The 20,929-nt window shown below is 36.8% G+C and overlaps 1 protein-coding gene across 11 annotated transcripts in view; it reads right to left on the reverse strand.

Annotated features, from left to right (window-relative positions):
* Positions 1-20,929, reverse strand: part of POT1 (protection of telomeres 1) — an 89,028-nt gene that overhangs the window by 22,176 nt on the left and 45,923 nt on the right. For all 11 annotated transcript variants that reach the window (XR_012764727.1, XM_075428118.1, XM_075428114.1 and 8 more), the window contains 4 exons: positions 13,531-13,821; positions 9,559-9,714; positions 862-1,007; positions 26-114 (listed from right to left, as the gene is read on the reverse strand). Coding sequence is in view for 10 of the 11 variants with exons in the window: in XM_075428118.1 (XP_075284233.1) it covers positions 26-114; positions 862-1,007; positions 9,559-9,714; positions 13,531-13,821 (682 nt within the window). In the remaining variant the exon portion in view is untranslated. The remainder of the gene's footprint in view (positions 1-25; positions 115-861; positions 1,008-9,558; positions 9,715-13,530; positions 13,822-20,929) is intronic.

Raw genomic sequence — 20,929 nt, forward strand, 5'->3', positions numbered from 1 at the left:
CAAATTAGCTTTCAATTGCTCTTACCTGTAACGTTGTTGAAAGTGCCATCTAATTCCACTGAAGACATGCTTTCCATATTCTGACTCTCTGCCAGAGCCACAGATTCTAAGAATCTAAAAATTAACAGCTAAATGTTTTATAACCCAGAGAAGTCTTTCATATCTATATATGACTATAAATACACACTTATATGAAACCTACCGTTTATCAATAGACAGGTAATATGTTCAGACGTAAATTTTCCAGCAGAGACACAAAACTCAATTAAGCCAGAAGCTGCAGAAGTGTATATTAATCATGCACATGAGATACTCCTTTCCAACTCACTTCTGGAGCTTTAAACAAAACATAGTGCCACAATAAAACTGCACTACTGGAAACAGAATTCCTGATAAAGAAATGTGGACTTTGGTTACCTAGCCTTTCCTTACGTGTATAACGCAGTTCAACAAAGCATTTATATGCTTCATTTTTAATATCTTTTAAGTCTCACCATTTCCAAGTAACACATATACACATGCTTAAAATGTGCTCAATTTATTTGCTTAACCATAGCTTTTATCTTTAAAAGATTATATACCACTATAAAACAGAATAAGTATGTTAATGTGGCCAGGTCTTATTATTACAGCACTACGAAACAGAAATCTTAATCTCTACTGTACTTTCAATTTAAAAAATTAGCCTTTATTTACCAATCCCCCCACATACTTACTCTTCATCTTAGTGGTGCGAAAGACATATTCTGTTCCAGAGTTTCTGGTTCTTACATACATTTACAATTCTAAACTGTACAGTTTTTCCATTAGCCTAGAGTTTTCCGGAATCATCTAGAAAAAAATCCTACATAGAGAACTTACGCTTTTAGTTCCTTAACATCCGGGTTACTATCTGGTAAGACTCCTATTCCTCGACCGTAACAGGTGCCACCATGAAGATGAAATTCTATATCGTCAGCACTTGCTTGTTTCGTATGAATACTGTAAATTCTCAGAAAACTTCCAAGCTTAAAGGAAAAAAAAAAAAAATCTGATAACACAAAGTTAGCTATTTACTTGGAAAATTCTAGGCCTCATAAAGCTTTTTCCCTGTTTTCACCGAATCACAGAATTGCTGAAGTTGTCAGGGATCTCTGGAGATTGCCTAGTCCAACACCCATGCCCAAAGCAGAGTCAAATACAGCAGGTTTCTTAGGGCTGTCTCCAGCTGGGTTTTGAATATTTGCAAAGATGGAAACTCCAAAACCTCTCTGGGTGACCTGCTTGTTTTTCTTTATCAGACAACATTACTGGCAGCAAAGGCTGGCTCAGAACCAGCATAAGCCTTCTTACAAAATTTGATTCTCAAGCAGACTTAAGAAGACAGATCAAACGAGCCAATATATTCCTTTCCTGAGGGCACAATTTGTCTTCTATATTCACAAAACAGCTCTCCAGGGACTGATGTGCTGTGATTTGTCCGTGTATGATCGCACTCAGCAACTGACCTCATGTCCATCATCATGCACGGCATGTTTCTGCTTCTGTATACATGCAAACACATCTGCTTACCCAGATTTCTTTATCATACCTTACTCTCATATTACAGATAACACTTTTTCAGCACAAGGATAAAAGGCAACACGTGTTAGAAATTCAAAGATTTTGGCACTGTTCCTAAATCTATTAGATTTTCTCCTCAGGTACATGGAGAATATGCTTCTTGTTTTGCTTAGAATTGCTCTGTGTTCTCTGAAGCAGTTTTGTCAAGTTACACAGACGGACTTAGGCTAACTTATTCAAGTGCCTATTAAGAAAGAAGCTACAGTGTGCTGAACATCAAACATCTTTATAACTTTGCTTTTATCTCAAAATACCACTCCCATTATCCCTTCCCCCTACCCGCCCAAAAAACCCAAGCCAAAACCAAGGTTCTAAAGGTGGATAAGCTGGAGACTTAATTATGTAGTTAATTATGCTTTGATGTGTTTTAAAGGCCTTTGAATCAAATTAACTAACACCCAAATATTTTTTTTAAAACATAACCTCAGATCCAGCAGATAGCTGGCAAGCTACACACATTCAATAACCTGGATTTATGTTCTCTCTAAGTATCTTTTAAATAGCTCTATATAAATGATAAATTATTTGAAATTGAATGCAATTAACATTAATATTACAGCAGCCACTCTGTTAAGTCTTATTTCAGCTTCAGCTCCTGCTTTAACCAGTAGGAACCTAAAACATATTCGTTTTAGACTGGATTGGCCAGGTCTTAGTATGACACCTATAAATGTATGTATATATGCATAAAAGCAGACAGAGCAGCATCTTGATTCTGGAATCCTCTGTATCAAGGAACAGACTATGACTATATAATGCTGGTATCAAACTGCTCTTTCAAACAATAATCACACAGAGTATGTTTTCAAATTCAGGCACCAGGGACATAAGAAGTACACTTCAGCCTGCACCTATTTTGCTTCTGGCACGTAGCTCTTACCAGAGTTTTAATTGATCTGCACCATTAGGGGCTGCTCATTTTGTTCATTCAAAGGATATCAACAGGACAGCTTCTGCATTTAGATGGCAGTAAGAGGATTATCTGGAGGTTTTTTATTTTTTTTTTCTTTCCAGATGTTATATTTCACTTAATCATGTTGAATATCCAAAAATGCAAGGGACAGTCACATTATAAAACTAACCTAATGACTACAACAAATGCTTTTGGAGAAAGTTTTTTTAAAAGTTCTTACCTAAGTTCTGCTTATCAAATAACCTTATGTCAATATAATACTGCCAAACTCTGTTGTTTTTTTTTCCCCCAAGAGCAATTTGTATATAAGCAGTAAAAAGTCGATTATAATTGAAGGGTTTCCTTCTTTCAAAAACAATCTATTAAAAAAAAAGTATTTACTAGCTGTACAAACATAAAACATTAAACACGGGAGAGGAGAGCTCAGAAGCCAGTAATACAAAATGCTGGTTTTGCCTTCTAAACTTGTGTGCTGAAATTCATGCAAAAGTCAACCAAATTACTTGTTTTAGTGTAACACTCAACTTCCCAAGATTCATGATCACTATAAAAATATATCTTCCTACACATGTATTTTATTAGATCTCTTTTCTGAAAATGTTATTGTTGTATATATTTTAATATCACTTAGAACCTCAGAACCATACTGAAGAGACGTGTTACGATCAGCATTGCCAAACACTGCCTGTGCAAGCCGGCGTGCAGTTTCCGTGCGTGCCTTCAGAAGGCAGCATTGCCCACCGCGAACAGCGGCCAGCAAACGGCGGTGCTACGGCTAAAAATGTTACCGCATTTCTGGTCTGCCCAGAATGCCTGCTGGCCGAGCACTTCATATATTTGACTGAGAAGGAATTACAATCCACATTAAAGTAAACACTGAGATTTACAGAGCCATCAATAAAATCTAGTACAAAGCCAACTCCTTACTTGACTTTACAGCAGTTCTGTTTATGAACTACCTATTTAGAGAAAGTTCATTTAAAATGAAATTAAAGCAATAGAACACATTTCTTGCAGTAATACAAAATACAATAATACCCTATTTGCAGTCCAATTCAAATATGACTATTTTAAAAATACATATTAAGGCTAAAAAGAATTAAAATGAAGAAGTCACATACGCAGTTCCCTTTAACTAGCCAACTAAAACAACTTTTTAGCATAGCAAATGCTCATAATTATTTCAAAACATATAGGGTTGTGTTCACATTTAAGACACCGATGAATTTGGAATGGTCATTTATCATGGCAGCTAAATGTTCACGTTTGGCTAGAAAGACACTCATGACAAGAGGCTGTCTTTATAGGAATCACTTCACAAAATCTGTAAAAATTTTTATGCCTATTTTATGGTTGAGGATATTCAATGAGATGTCTTTGTTGTCATTTTATCATATTAACTGTCTAATTTTACTGAATAAATTGTGCATAACTTTTTGAAAACGAGAAGCATTATATACATAGCATTTGAGTGTGGTCCCTTGCAATAAAAATTATCAACTTAATCCATCAAACGGTTTGGAGGACTTGGGGGTGGGATGGGGGGGTGTTGCAGTTTGGTTTTTTTTTTCCTTTTAATAAGTACAAAGACAGAAGGGGGGAAAATACCACTGACAGGTCAAAGGAATGCTACTCAGGTCTGAAAAACATGCAGCTAGATATTACAGCCATGTAACTCATTTAAGTTGCAGGTTGTAAATGTGACTCTCACACTAGAAAAGCAAGCAAGACTTCTTAGTCCAAATGATATAAAAAAAGACATGACATTGTACACAGCAGGAGGAACAGCTGAAAATACTCAAATTCTGCATCTGAAGATGCAGATGGATGAAGAGCCAAATGAGAGCTTATGGGTCAGGATTAAAGGGAGGGCAGGGACAGATGACATTATAGTGGGGGTCTGCTACAGGCCCACCTGATCAGGAAGACCGAGTGGATGAAGCCCTCTGTAGATAGATAGGAGCAGCCTCGCGTTCACAAGCCCTGGTCCTCATGGGGGACTTGAAGCACCCTGGTATCTGTTGAAGCAACAACACAGCAAGGCACAAGCAATCCAAGAGGTTCCTGGAATGCGTTAACGAGAACTTTCTTCTCAAAGTGATAGAGGAGCCAACGAGGAGAGGTGTTATGCTGAACCTTGTTCTCACCAACAAGGAAGGGCTGGTGGGGAATGTGAAAGTCAAGGGCAGCCTTGGTTTCAGTGACCATGAAATGGTGGAGTTCAATATCCTCAGGGCAGCGAGGAGGCTGCACCGCAAGCTCACTACCCTGGACTTCAGGAGAGCAGACTTTGGACTCTTCAGGGATCTGCTCAGTAGAGTACCATGGGATAAAGCCCTGGAGGGAAGAGGGCCCCAAGAAAGTTGGTTAATAGTCAAGGATCACATCCTCCAAGCTCAAGAGTGATGCATCCCAACAAAGAGGAAGTCAGGCAAAAACGCCAGGAGGCATGCGTGGACGAACAAGGAGCGCATGGACAAACTCAAGCACAAAAGGAACCCTACAGCGGGTGGAAGCAAGGACAGGTAGCCTGGGAGGAATACAAAGAAATCGTCTGAGCAGCCAGGAATCAGGTTAAGAAAGCTAAAGCCTTGATAGAACTAAATCTGTCCAGGGACGTCAAGGGCAACAAAAAAAAGCTTCTATAGGTATATCAGTGATAAAAGTAACACTAAAGAAAATGCGGGCCCTCTCTGGAAGGAAATGGGAGATCTGGTTACCCAGGATATGGAGAAGGCTGAGGTACTCAATGACTTATTTGCCTCAGTCTTCATCAGCAAGTGCTCCAGCCACACTGTCCAAGTCGCAGCAGGCAAAGGCAGCGACTGGCAGAATGAAGAACTGCCCACTGTAGAAGATCAGGTTTGAGACCATCTAAGGAACTTGAAGGTGCACAAGTCCATGGGACCTGATAAGATGCATCCATGGGTCCTGAGGGAATTGGCAGATGAAGTTGCTAAGCCACTATCCATCATATTTAAGAATTTGTGTCAATCCACTGAAGTTCCCAATGACTAGAAAAGGGGAAACATAACTACCATTTTTAAATGTCATCTCCCTGCCATCTCAATTTTAAATGCCATCTCAAAGCATTTGACACTGTCCCGCATGACATCCTTGTCTCTAAATTGGAGACACATGGATTTGATGGTTGGACCACTCAGTGGATAAGGAATTGGCTGGATGCTCACACTCAAAGCGCTGCAGTTCACGGCTCAATGTCCAAGTGGAGACGAGTGATGAGTGGTGTTCCTCAGGGGTTGTTGGTATTGGGAGCAGTGCTGTTTAACTTCTTTGCTGGCAACATGGACAGTGGTATTGAGTGCACCCTCAACAAGTCTGCTGATGACATCAAACTGTGTGGTATGGTCTACACGCTGGAGGGAAGACATGCAATCCAGAGGGACCTGGACAGGCTTGAGAGGTGGGCCTGTGTGAACAACTCATGAGGTGCAACGAGGCCAAGTTCAAGGTCCTGCATATGGGTCGGGACAATCCCAAGCACAAACACAGGCTGAGTGGTGAATGGATTGAGAACAGCCCTGAGGAGAAGGACTTGGGGGTGCTGGTTGACAAGAAGCTCAACATGAGCCGACAACATGCACTTGCAGCCCAGAAAGCCAACTGTATCCTGGGCTGCATCAAAAGAAGCGTGGTCAGTAGGTCCAGGGAGATGATTCTGCTCCTGTGCTCTGCTCTGGTGAGAGCCCACCTGGAGTACTGTGTTCAGCTCTGGAGCCCTCAGCACAGGAAAGACATGGACCTGTGGAGCACATCCAGAGGAGGACCACAAAAATGATCAGAGGGGTGGAACACCTCTCCTAGGATGAAAGGCTGAGCGAGCTGGGGCTGTTCAGCCTGGAGAGGACAAGGCTTCAGTGAGACCTTATTGCATGCTTTCAGTACCTGAAGGGGGACTGCAAGAAAGCTGAAGAGGGACTTTTGATAAGGGCATGAAGCGATAGGACAAGGCATAATGGCTTTGAACTAAAGGAGGGTAGGTTTAGATTAGAGATAAGAAAGAAATTCTTTACTACGAGGGTGGTACAGCACTGGAACAGGTTGCCCAGAGAAGCTGTGGATGCCCCATCCCTAAAGCGTTCAAGGCCAGATCGGATGGGGCTTTGAGCAACCTGGTCTAATGGAAGGTGTCCCTGCCCATGGGAGGGGGGTTGGAACTAGATGGTCTATAAAATCTATAAGGTTCTTTCCAGCCCAAACCATTACATGATTCAGAAAATGCATGGCAACACAAAATTGATGGTATCAAGCCATAAGAGGAATGCACAGTACACTGTATTAAATGAATGACAGTACATAAGGAAATCTCCAACCAGCTGTGGACAGCTGGAGCCCTACTGTGCACTGACCGACCACTGATACTTACTCACCATGATGCTTACCATCTAGCAAAATGCCCCAGATGGAGAAACCCACCTATTCCTGAGTTGTATGGCAAGATCAGTGAATCCTGAGAACCTCTGGAAAAACTGGAATGAGGAAGGCTGAATAATAACAATCTACACAGAGCAACTGTACTCTGAACAGTTAGTTGCAGGCTGGGGTTCCTATAGTAACAAGAAAGTCTCACGCGTCCCAGGTAGCCAGAGGACGAGGGAAATTTGGGAAAAAGCAGTGAACACTATTGTCTTTGCTTAGTTGTAGCTCTTGGATGTGTCTTTATGCCCCAGTAAATAATCTAGTTCAGAGATGAGATTTCTGAATATTCTGTTTGTGTTCTGCTAAGGCAGCAAATGCTGAAAAGCCACAATCTTACCCAGCAGGAAAGGGAGGCCAATAAATACAGCAGACAAAAGGTCTACTTATGGTATCAACTGCAGTGTACCTTCAATATTACTAAAGTTCTCTCCATTGAAAACTGTAAATATTATTGGACTGCTTTGGAAAATGGGATAAAATACTCGTATCTACAGTGTTCTCAGGATAGACAATCCAAACAAGGAGCTTTTAACCAACTCCTGCATGAATATCCCTGAGAGTGTGCTCCAGGATTTAGCAAAAATTCACTGTAACACATTACCCACTTTCTCTAGACTGTAGTGTAGTGCTTACTCAGAGTTTCCTTGTCTGAACATGCACCTAAAGATTCAATTTTAAAATAAGAACAAATATTTCAGGGGTTTCATGGTCTGTGTTTTTTTTTTTTTCTCCTCTTCAGTCTGGCCTGCTTGGTCTCAAGGCTGTGTAAACCAGATGGTTCCTATGTAAAACATCATTTCAGAGCTACAACTGTCATTGCAAGTGGTACACAACAATGTGGGAGAGTGTAATCTAACAATTCAATAGCAACTTACATTTAAAAAGGTAATTCTAAGCTACTGTCAAATGCAGAAGAGATGGCTGAAAAACCGCACTTTCATTGTTTCTGAAACCACAAACTGGCAAAACATCTAGTATAGTTTCTGTCCACACTGTTCTGTTCTCACTTGGGAAGGTGCACATGCACACACTACATGCTCTCCAGTTTTATAATTCTACATAAATAAATTTTCTGAAAAAATCTTTGCATAACAAGATCCTGAACTAAATAAAATATTATACAGATTAATAGATTTCAACTATACTTTCTTACAATATGACATGATCTCCACTACTGTTTAAAACCAAATCTTTTAATAAATCTTCCATTTCAGGAAAAGTACCTCAAAATTTTACTATCTTTATAGTATTCTGTGAAATAGCATTAATTGCACATATTGCTACCTGAACTTAATAAATCTTCCTGAAGTTTAATGGTTAGGATATCAGCACTTGTTCTGCAATAACTCCACTAAGACAATCCAATAAAAAGCGGTGTTCAAAAACGATCTAACTTAAAACTTCTGCAGCTTGCATGAGTGAAACTACTGCAACTTTGGACATAGTCAGGAGGAGAAAAACAGCCTGTGTTGCTCAGGAGGTCAGACCAGGTTTCATAACAGTTCACACTGACATTAGAGCTTCTGCTACACAGTGCAGTATCCAGCAAAGGCACAGATGCTTTAGCAGGAAGAAAGAAAGGGCTTACAGGAAGGAAAAAAATGGAGAAGACATCCCATTTACCACATATTCAATAGGAATTCCTGAATATAAATAGGAAAGTGTAATAAAGGCAGTATCATCAGCTACTCAAGAAAATACATTTTATTAATATTAAAATATTTTTTCTCTTAAATCTCAAAACACATTGCTTCACTGGAACATCAGCAGTTATTTACATCAATAGATTACACCAGTTAGAAAGAGAAAAATTCTGGAAGAGAACCTGTAAATAATGAAATACTTCTGTGAGTAAGTTTTGTTATGACTTTTTAAACAAAGGCAAGTTATTTTGCTATCTGATATTTACTTACGAAAGGGCATTAATATATCAAATTGATTTCATGTCTGCTGATAGCCCCAGCCTAACAAATGGCTATCACTTATCTTTATTTTCTGGTAAACACTTTCTTGTAAACGATGCTTGGGTATAGAGGGCAAAGCATAAAATGAAAGATGTATTCTTTGCTAATCTACTGTATTCAGAAGCAAGATGGCAGTATTGCTGAAGATCAAATGTTTAATTATGTTGTTTTCTCTGTCTAAGCACAATCGACATTACTGACCCACTAAATGAAGATTGCACTGCAAATTGCAGAAGTTTACAGAACAGAAAATCTTTTATTGACTTTAGAATTATAGGCCTTTAATGGGACTACAAGTTTAACCCCACTTTATATCATTTAAAAAAAAATATAATTCTAAAGCATAAAATACATTTTCTGAGTGCATTATTTTCACAGGATTACATATGATATTACAGAGTCTGGAAAGAACTGCTTATTGGAAGAATTATTTTCATGGTAATTTTAGGATAATGAGGCTGTTTTACATATGTTGAAAGAGTTTTGCACTCAAATAAAAGGTATGGGAAATACAGTGAAAGATAGAGGAACATTTGAAACTAACTCACAGCAGAACTGAATTGATACATTCTCTGAAGTGAGTTCTAAGCAGAAAATAGGCCACAAAACCAGAGTTAGAAATACCAAACTCTGCATTACCTTAAGTGATTTTGCCAGTTGTACGTGGTTATCATAGACTAGAATATCCACCGTCAGGTTTCGCAGCTGATGAAGAAGAACTTTTTCTCCTTCCAGGTCTCTTGCTTCCACAGGCACCTTCCATGTTGGGTAGGGACACTTTGTGCCATCCCATACCTGCAGTACAAATTCATGATTTCAATATGCTCAGAAAATTCCAGATTAAGATTTTAATTATTTTTAAAATAAATTTGTTGTTTGACCAAAAAATCATAACAATAAGAAATCTTAATTGGAGTCTTAGTCTTCTTGTCCTTAAATTACTTTAACTAACTCTTATGAGAATTTTTTTTTTTAAATTATTATTGTTCCTTACAGAGTATAAAATAACCTCCATAGAGAATATGATCAAGAGTTAAGACCTGGGACTTGTTAATATTTAAAAAAAAAACCCACCCAAAACCAGTGCTAGCAAAACCTCAACTGTTTATCTAGCAGTTGCAACTATTAGAATTCATCATACGCAGAACCATACATATGAAAATATTTTAATCCTGCTGTAGGTTTGTTTTAACGACTCCAGCTACAGTATGGGATGACTGAGTACACAGCATACACTTCCTTAATTACTGATGATCTCCTACATCAGCATACACTGCTAGTTATCCAAAACACATTAGAAAAACATCAGTATTTAACATCTACTTAATTACAAGGATTCTAAAAATTGATTGCCTAAAGCTAAGTTCTTGATACACTTAAGTATTGAAATATCAATAGAGTTATTTTTGAGCTATCAGTTATTATAAAAAAGTAAGATTACCAAGACTTAGCACTTTGGAACCAAAATCTTATTACTTAAACATTAAAATTTCAGTGACAGCTGCTTATGAAATATTCTGTAAACTCTGGTTTCCTGAGTTCCTGAAGATATGCTCTTCTCAAAGACAACAGAAATAATGGTCTGAAATAGTGGCATAGAAAAAAAAAAATCTAGAGGCATTTGGACTGTAAGACTGAAATTCTGCATTTCATAGGATTTCATGCATATAGTTCAACAGAAGCTAATTTTCAGACAATTTGTGATAACAAGGCATTTTGTCTCATGAGTTGGGCACTGCAGAGGTGGAGAAAAAGAGACACCAAAGCTTAATTTTGAAACGGTTTCTACCCCTTATACTTAACTGCTGTGGATCAAAGGATCCACAGGAAAAGATCTAAGAATCAGCAAAGCCATGTGTAAATACACTGAGCACAACTCATGGTTGAAATACTCATCCCAAATCAAGAGATGAAAGGGAAAACTGTTCACAGTGCAAATGACCCATAACATCAAATTAGTGTTCCCAAAAAAGAGTGTATTCTGAAGGACCCTGATAATGAGGTGCTACATGCTGCCACAGATTAAAGAAAAGTTTATTATCTTCTGATCCTGTACCGTGAAATGCTTAAAACCACCTTTGAAAGAGAGGTTGCCTATTGCTTGAATTATCAAACCTTTTCCAGAACTGAGCTTACGAGAAACATAGATCTGATGCATATATAATATGAATTTAGTCACTTTGACAAAAGACAGAACCTTAAGTGTGTCAAGTTTTCCATTATTTTTCAACTGGTTTTACCTGGGACACTGTGACAGTTCTACGCTTAAGAGATGGATCAAATGGATTGAAATAACCTGAATGATCCCTGCCAGATAACAAGGATGACTACTTAGTTTACCACAGGAACTGATAGGGGCTAGCGTTAGGGCACCTCTTGGAGGAATTTGTAAGCCAGAAGCTTTCTTTACAAGAAAAAAAAAAAAAAAAGAGACACATCCTTAGAAAACTAGTTGGTTTTGGTTGTCACTTGCACAAATATGAAAACAGATCAAGCTCGCTACCTCAGGAGCTTGCCAGCTTCACTTTACTCAAATTATGTATGACAACACAGAAGCCCTGGTATCAAAACCCAACACCAATTCAATTAATTATGAATAAGCAACAGCAAATGGTTCCGTTACTAGTCATGAACAGGCTGCAGCTAAGAGTAGTTAGTGACAACCTTTGATCACCATGGTCGACAAAACACTGAAATGGGAGAGACACAAGGAAACCTGTTACTTCAGCAGAGTGTGCTGATTGTACGGCACAGCTTAATGTAGGGAATTTAACTGACAGAGAGACGGAAAGAAAAGAATAGTAGTAAAACTCTTATTAAAGGCATAAATGAGACAATAATTTCTAGTGTGAGGTTTTTAGTCTCCACTAGTTTGAATAACAAAATTCTCAGAAAAAGGGAAGCACTAGGAAGTTAGCAATACCATCTTTATGCCATGTCAGCCTCAGGGGCTTTGCATATCCCAATTAATTTATCAAGTGTAATATTAAAAGTTATGCTACGGGTGATGCAGAAAATCACTCAAATTCATTGTAGTTGTCTTTGAAGCAATCTTCACTAGTTACATGAGCTCAATGCTTAAAATACTCGTTATATAAAAAAATAATAATAGTAATGTTTAATGATCATTCAATTTGAGCTGGTATTGAATTTGGGTTTTCTTTTTGTTTGTTTAGCAAATCAACAAAATAATCAGAGATCTGTCTACAATTTTTCAAAAAAGCTTCTCTTCTATCATGATCAACATTCGTTATGAGAAAGGGATTTTGCTATGCTTGAAAAATAGAGGAAATTAGCAACAGCATACCAATGTTAATCTACCATTTTTAAACTTGTCTGATGTATTTTAACACAAATTTAAGTATTTTATATTTTTACTACTAAAAAGATACACCATCAAAGGAATTCACGTATCAGAAAAATTGATCTACCGTCATTTGATTTCAAACTTTTACCTTCCAATGTCTATCCCAAGTTTTTCCTCCCAAGTCATTATCTTTACTATGCAAAACTGACAAAATCAACTTCAGATCTTATAACACAGAAAAGAGTGTAAAGAAATATTAATAATTTAAGAAAGCACTTGTCTCTGTCCTTGCAAAGGGTCCTTCAATGCTGAACATATTAACAAACAACTTAATTACAGTCCACAAAGTTCTGAAGCTTTACTGGGTCTCATTTGACATCTATTTCACAAGGGATAATTAAATTGAAATATTTGTAACAGCTGCAAAGCATATTACAGGATGAAAACGAAGGTTTATTTCTGTGTAGTGCATGCATTCTGCACAAGAAAAATCTTTGTTGCTTTAATGAAGGAATAATGCAGTGTGCTAATTCTAAATATGTTGTAACAATACAGCTTAATACAGTAGAACTAATAAATAATTTTATGAAGTCATAAAATGGAAAATAACAGGCTGTTCATTGCTCACATTTTAATAATCAACTTATAAAAGAAGGAAAAAGAAATACAGAGGAGTTTCAGAATCACACCAGACTGATACATCTGAAACTAAACCCAGGAAAACTATGCCGACCTCCTTTTTATTTAGCTGATGCTAAGGATCACCCTTGGAAAGTACTCTCCTGTTGTCTGGCACTTTGCATTTTGTACTTTCAGTGAGTACTGATCCCCAAAGCGCTTATAAGAAGCTTCATAAAATCCATCACGATAGATAACATTATCCATTCACTCTTTTTCTAGATAGTGCTACTTACTGCATTAATTACATCCAGCAGATCTAGAAAAACAAACAATAATTGCTGCTTACTAAAAAACAAGTTTAAATTTAAAACTAACTATATTTTTCAACTTTAAGAAATCTTACGACATTTATCTACAAATGTTTGTGAAACAATGATTCACACCAATGCCATCTTACAAAACCTCCCTAAAGAAATAAATCAGATGAACAACTTTAAAGAGAACTGGGATTTCTGTTTTGTTTTCATAGAAATAAAATGCTCAAGGATCAAAAATTTGCTTAACCTTGAAATATTTATCTACATAACATTATTTAAATAAATGAATATGTCTGTTTTATCAAAAACTGAATCACAGTGACTTAATACATAAATCCAACAAATTATTTTAAAAAATAAATCTACCTTTAGAAGAAAAGAAGATCCATCCACTTTTGCTTTTCCTACCAGCTGGCAAGTAAGATCAAAGAATAGCATTGGCTGAACACCAGACAACTTTGCTGCTGGTCCAGAGATGGAAAGATTACTAGCTGCCCAAACACGTAATTCTTCTATTGTTTTTTGTTCTTCATCCATAAAAGTGTACACTTTGCTAGATGTTCGAGGAACTAACGGTGCTCCTACAGTTCCATCAAATGTCAAGGATGCAAATCCCGCACTGGTAATTCCCTGCATCTGTCCATTGTATTCCCTGATCTGTAACAAAATAGGTGTTAAAAAAACCCAACCGTTGCACTGCATCAAAATACTTATACATTTCTGTTTTATTGTGTGCATGAAGAATGGACCATTGATCATTTTTGTTCCTGGTGCTATTAGGAGAATGGTGTCAAAATAAAAACAAAACAAAAAAAGGAAACTAACATTAACAAGAAAATAAAGTGAATAAGCAGAAAATATAATCTAACACAAGAAAAATTTTAAAGAGGCAGACTAATACCTACCTGTACATATACAGCATCAGTGCAGACTATTTTATTCAGAAGTCTCAAAATGTTTGTGGGGAACACATCAGGATTGCTTTTACAGGTGGGGAAACTGAGGCACAAGATAAATTAATTTTTAGGGGTCACAAAGCAGAGCGATGGTGGAGCAAAGTTTTTTATGGATTCTCGTTTGCTGCCTCTCACAGTAGCTCCTGTTTCCTGATATTACAGAACTGAAAATGAAAATACCAGTTCTAGGAGCTATTTTTTTTTTTTTTTAGAAAGCAAACAGTGACCAGCTTTCATCCCTTGAATTATGAATACAGCTTTCACAATTACTCTTATGTCTACAGCCCTGCACATGGCAGGTCCCCTGTATCCTGATGATTTAGCTGTGTATCTGCTACCACATAAAACACAGTGTTCAAAGTCTGAAGCCTTCCTTCCAGGATCTAGTCTAGTCTTATTGTTCCCTGCACTATAAATATATCTCAAAGCACTGCATGACTCATTATCCAGAAATCTCAAACCAGCTGTTTTTATCCACCCCCTTTTAATTAAAATTTGCTTACCAAAAAAGCAACATAACATCTGAATATAGCATTTGTGACACAATCTAGTTTAGGACTCCCAGTGCTCAATTTCCAAGTGGCTGAAAATCCTACAGATTTAAAAGTGCAGAATCTGAAAGGTGTGACAGAAGTTCTAAACAGCAACATTTTTTACCAGAACACTGCCAACAATTTAGGCCTATATTTTATAAACACACTGAAATTTAAAAAGCACACAAATCAAGTATTCCTTGGAAATTTATAAACAAAGCAGTTCAATCTTGGTGACAGGAATCCCTGCTACTTTGACATAATGCAGAAATGCATTAAGGACTGCCTCTGGATAAACCTTCATTTACGTAAGGATTCTCCAGACCTGATCAATGGAGCACATCAATTCATGATATAGTTTTTCTTCATTGTAACACTGAAAAGCTTTAGTCTTTTAACCTTTAGCTTTAAACGATGAAAATACAAGAAAAGCCAATGGACAAATCAGGAAAATACATAGTTTCATAATCAATTTGTACCCATTACCCATGATCTGGAAAAAATATTCCACTATAACACTAAGACGTAATCTAATATAAATATACAGATTCACTTTAGTTGCTGCCAGTGCCTTACATTCCATAGCTTCTCAAAACAAGTAACATCTACAAGGGAGGAAAACTCTCTTTCATCACTTTTACTCATTCATCCGCTACCAAAAGGTACTTCAAGCGTATTTTTAAGTTGCATAAACATATCTTATCTGACATGTCAAATATTTCTCAAAGTGTTTTAATTTCCAATTTACCTACTTATTTATTTCTTCACTAATTCTTTTAAATCATCATCAAAATATCTTGACTTCTTTCTAAGAATTTTGTCCTAGACATCTAGCCTATTTATGAGGGCTCTAAACCTTTCAAGAAGTCAGTTCAAGAAATTACTCAGTCTCCCTGGGTTTCCACTAGTATTCCACCACAGACTATTTGCCCCATTTCCCAAATCTTTTATGTCATGTTTTGAGCATTCGTGAGGCTGTGCTTGAACACACTGTACTTCTGACATCTCCTACTACCCTCATTTAGTGGATTTTTAAATCAGCCTGAATGTAGGGAAAGGCAGTTAGAAAATAATAAAATAAAATAAAATAAAATAAAATAAAATAAAATAAAATAAAATAAAATAAAATAAAATAAAATAAAATAAAATAAAATATGTAAGAAGGTAAACTTGAAGTGTCATGGTGAGAAAATTACCAAGGAACTTAAAGCAAAACAAAATGTCCTTAAGCAGAGATAGGTATGTAGAGAAGCCACTGAGTGGTCTCAAAGGTAAACAGCCTTCAACAACATTATTTAGCAAACAACTGAACAAACAGGAAAAGTAAATGTAGAATGGGCTACAGAACAAAATATTTCATAGCTGGAAAATTACTTATGTCAGACCCACAGAACAGATGACGGTCAACAGAAATTCTCCGGGCTTCACCTTTGAAAACAAATCATTGCTGAAGTGATGAGGAATCACTGGAGCGTAAAATGAACAAAATCCATGGGCAAATGTTGTTTCATTATGGCATTCTAAGTAGATCTCAGAGCAAGTTAAGCAGTGATACTGTAAACTAGTTATATTTTCCATATACAAATTATTTCGAAATTGAATTCAACTTAGGGAAAAGAGCTAATCTGAGACTTTTGTGTATGATGACAATTCCCCCTCAGTAGATTTTGTGTCATTTCTAGAAGCTTTGGTGATTTTTTTTTAAAATTGAGGTGTGGGGGTGTGGTGGAAAACAGGGAGCCGGGGCAGATGGCTCTGACTTAAAAAATTTCCTGAGAATGTTATATAAATTCAGTTAATTATTGTTGCTAAACAAAAATATCTTCTGGGATAAAAATGGAGCAGATAGCACGTATTTGGCTTATTCTAAGCAGGCAAGTAAATCCCAATACATATTGCAGGAGTCTTTGGCATAGTTTTTATAAATTAAATAACAAAAAGTGAAATGTCACATCAACAAACTGCATTGACAATAAACTTTAGTGATTTCTGTGGTGTACAACTCTGTCCTGAATATGTTTATTGAGAAGAAGCTAATCTTGAAATGTTTATAAATAGATTTACAGCAACCTAAACCAACTGAATTCTTTTTTTTTAATTGAAGCTAGTGTTAGTCACCTCACTCAATGGAAGAGAAAATTGTGATAGTAAGTAGTGTATAAGGCTGGAACAATAGCATCTCCAAGGTAGTTTTCCATCAAAACTGATTGTTAAATTGCAGAAGTAAAGGACTATTATGAAACCAATGCAGTCACAAATCATCTCAGAGTATCAAAAAAATGCCTTGTAAAACAAACTAAGCTAATGTACACGTTCTTATACTAACATTATTATTACACATATAAAATTATTTCAAGACATCAAGATGTGTTGTTGTTTGGAGTTTTAACTTGAATTATTGCATTGTCTGAAATGCACTGTCCAATCTTCTATTCCAATTTGAGTATACATTCACCTGAAGACCTCATTGTAAGGTATCTTTTGCCTAAGCAGAAGTCAAAAACTTATGATCCCTGTGACTCATGGTTGACAACAAAATAATAGAAGATCTATGTTCACATGCTGCTAACCAGTCTTTCCTTAACTGCAGAAATGTAGCATATGTGAGATGCTAGTGAAAAGGAAAGAAAGAGTGCAAATTGTCCACAGGCAATATATCTGCAAGAATTATAGTTACTGTGGTGAGTAGTGTATTCCCCTCAGTCAAGCACATGTATATAAGCACATGCCACTCTGTGTGACACAAACAGGGTTCAGCTGACACAGAAGCAAGATATCTTATGCAAATAAGCAGTGACAAAAAAAGTCCCCTCCTTCTCAAACACAGAATCTGATCACTAGCCTTCAGGAACAAAAAACTTTATAAAGGTATAGACAGGTTTACAAATGGCTGTACTGAAGACTGACACTGTTCAAATACTAGAAGGGTATGGCCCAGTCACAGAACCACAGGAATTCTGGTTGGCAGGGACCTCAGGAGATCATGAAGTCCCACCTCTTCCTCAGGTCAGGACTGTTGTCAGCACTGTGTCACACCAGGCTTTGGCTAGCTGAGCCTTGAAAAATTGCAAGCACAGAGATTTGAGAACCTCCCCAGGTAACCTCCTTCAATAATGCACTACTCTCTTAGTCAACAACCATCCTTGGAAAACCCTCCTTTGCCATATCAAGTCTTACCATGTCTAGATCTGTAAGGTTCCCCAACACTGATTACTAAATATTTTGATTTTATGGAATATTTAAAAAGATCTGTAGGAATTTGGGGAAAATACCTACACATGAATTATATTTCAAGAGAAACTCCATCCAAAAACCTAGACAGGAACTTGGAATGGTGCAAAAAAAAGAACGCAACATACCAGTTGCCACACACACTTGTAATTTGTTCTTATAAATGATGGCTATGGAAAAGGATTTCTTTCTAGAAAACAGAGAAAAAAATTTACCCTATGCGAGGGGATGGGGAATTCCAGGTCAAAGGGATGCCCTTCAATTCTCCCCATTCACTCACCACCTTACACAAAGTTTTAGAGACAGATCACTGCACTTTAAATTGAAAAATGGTCTAGAATAGCAGGAGCAGATACTTGATGGTAAAACACAAACAAATAAAACAGGTTTTCCATTGTGTCAAGACAAAAAAATTAGTTTGCTTAGATAGGTATTTAGCTTATTTCTTTGGGTTCTTTCTTTTCAATTTTTGGCTGCACAGGTAGCCAACGCAGAATGGAATGGCATCTAAGAGCCACTGATCCAAGACAGCATGGGTTTACAGACCTGTCTGAACTGAACCACAGAGCTTTTAAAACTTGGAAACACCCCGTAAGTATTGCTTGCTATTTCAGCAGTGATGGGTTACAAACAAAGGCTGCTTTCTCCTGTTAAATACTATTACTTTACTAGTGGTTCTGACATTTCAAATAAGAAACAAAGCAGAAGCAGGATGAGAAGGTGTCTTGTTGAGAAATTATGTTTATATGGTGAAAAAACTCCCAAAAGAATTGTCCTGAAGTCTTTTAGGGTATAAATGGCATCAAAAATTTCATTCCTAAACAGCCTTTCTATTAAATGGGAGTTGCTCCTTTGGTTTAAGGACTTCTTAGAGAAAAATCAAAGTCCTGGATTTACAATGATTTGTCAGCATTATGATGATTTTTCCCCTCTCAGAGGCTGTCACCACTGAATACATTACACTATGTCCACCATCACCTTCAGTCCCCTTAACTTGTCCCTGTTCCACCAGTGCTGAAACTCTTGAGCTTTACTAGGAATTGCACAGGGCTAAGAAGAGTCTAAAAATTAGAGTAAGACCTTTGGAGATGTTTCTCACTAGCCCTTTCCAAACTTGGCAACATGAGAATGACTTCAGTCCTACAGTCTGGAAACCTACATTTTTACAACTAATCTGGAAACAGGAAATGTTTGCTTTCCACTCTGAGTGTCATGCAGTGCACAAGGGTGGGATGGGATGAAAGGCTAAAAAAACCCCATCACAAACACTGAAGACAAACTTCCAAGCTAAAACAAAGTTGCAGATCAAGCATCTGAATCATATACACATCCCCAAACAAATACTCCCCCCGAATTACTGTTTCATTAAAATTGTTACTAATTTAATAACTTATTGCTCAAAAATATGCTACACAACTGAACCTGAGCCTTAGTACCATACCAAATCCAGAGATTAATTTCTTTGCAAAAGTGCAGTGATTGTCACTGGTGCTGTTTATACGAAAAAAGAGTTTCCTGTCAAAAAACCACCTGAATGCATTTGGTACATTTCCTTATATTATGTAAATGTTTTCTCACCTTAAGAAGAGTAAAATACAGTCTAAACAAGTTTGGATAATATGGCTGATTATACTTTCTTGTATTTTAATAATGTAATCCTAGCATACGTGTACCTCCAGCTCTATGAACAGAGAGGTAATAATGAAATAGAGAAGCAATTTGAAGTTACTTAGTAAATAATCTCTTTCCTTACATAAATTAAACTATTTTGAACATGTCTAATTATAACAACAAGAAAACTTAACTACAAAAACTATCTGCAGGCACCTTCCAAAAGAAAGTGAATAAGGCTAGTCATATGGAAGTAAAATGAATTTTTACAAAGACATGAAAAATACACCTAGATATTAGGACCATAAATTATAGCTTATTCTCTACTATTCTTGAGAATTGCTGTCTGCAAAATGAGATGATCATAAATGCCTACAGCAATGGAAATACAAATTTAAGAAGAAAATTAACAATACATTGTTCATTTCATTTCTCAGTTCACCAGAATATACTATAATCGTTCTGTGGAAAAAAAATTGTCTGCAAAAAGTATATGTACTTAAAACATCTGAAATAATTTCTGCTTTAATAATGATTAGAAAAACCCAGTAGCCATTGTGATATTGCTTTAGAAATATTCCTCAGAGAAAGTGGCATAGTATATTTGAGAGAACTCTAATAAACTAAAAAAAATCACTATTTTTGAATATTTCCTACATGTTTCAGACACGATCAGGTTCCTTGACCAAGTACTCAGATGAAAATTTCAGAAAGCATAGGTACAAAATTCTGAGGCTTCAAATTATGGAGAAACTCTATCATTGCCTACAGTCAATACTTCCTGACATTATTTACTATAGGACAAATACTTGTTCTTAATTTAAAAGCCATCAAAACTTCAAAGTGAGTTGCATGCCTTACATGATTTTTGAAGGGAAGACCAAAGCAATAGTAATACTGATATTTCTGAGTAAAATGTTGGTTCCTCTGTGTTGAATAGAATCTTATAATTGTTTACTAAAAAAATTTTAATTGCTTCAGAGCAAGAATTTGAAAACAGAGTTGCAGTGCCACAGAAAACATGTGCTTTGACATCCTTTTTAGCAAAAAGTCTCAAATCTAACTTTGGCCAAGTTTATATATTTGGTCCACACTTACTCAGAGGACACTAAGATTGTAGCAGCTAAATTCTGCCAAAGTTTAATGTTCACTCAGTATGTTCTACGTCTAAGCTCCAGACTTTCCCCTCTCGTTCTTATCAACCTGACAATTACAGCCATAGCTTCCTAGGAATAAAAAGCTGAGCAGATACTTCTATGTCTCTCTCTCAGTGCCTTCCATATTGCATCAGGTAGAAACAAGAAGAAGGAATCAACTTTCATGGGACAAAATGATTAAACTAAAGGAGAGAATACACAGAGGCAAGAAAATGGCTAGCAAAGTGCAGAAATAAGACTGCTCCTAGAAATAATGACAGACTGATTTAAAGATCAG

This window comes from Opisthocomus hoazin, chromosome 8, assembly GCF_030867145.1.
Source record: "Opisthocomus hoazin isolate bOpiHoa1 chromosome 8, bOpiHoa1.hap1, whole genome shotgun sequence".
In the NCBI taxonomy this organism is placed as follows: domain Eukaryota; kingdom Metazoa; phylum Chordata; class Aves; order Opisthocomiformes; family Opisthocomidae; genus Opisthocomus; species Opisthocomus hoazin.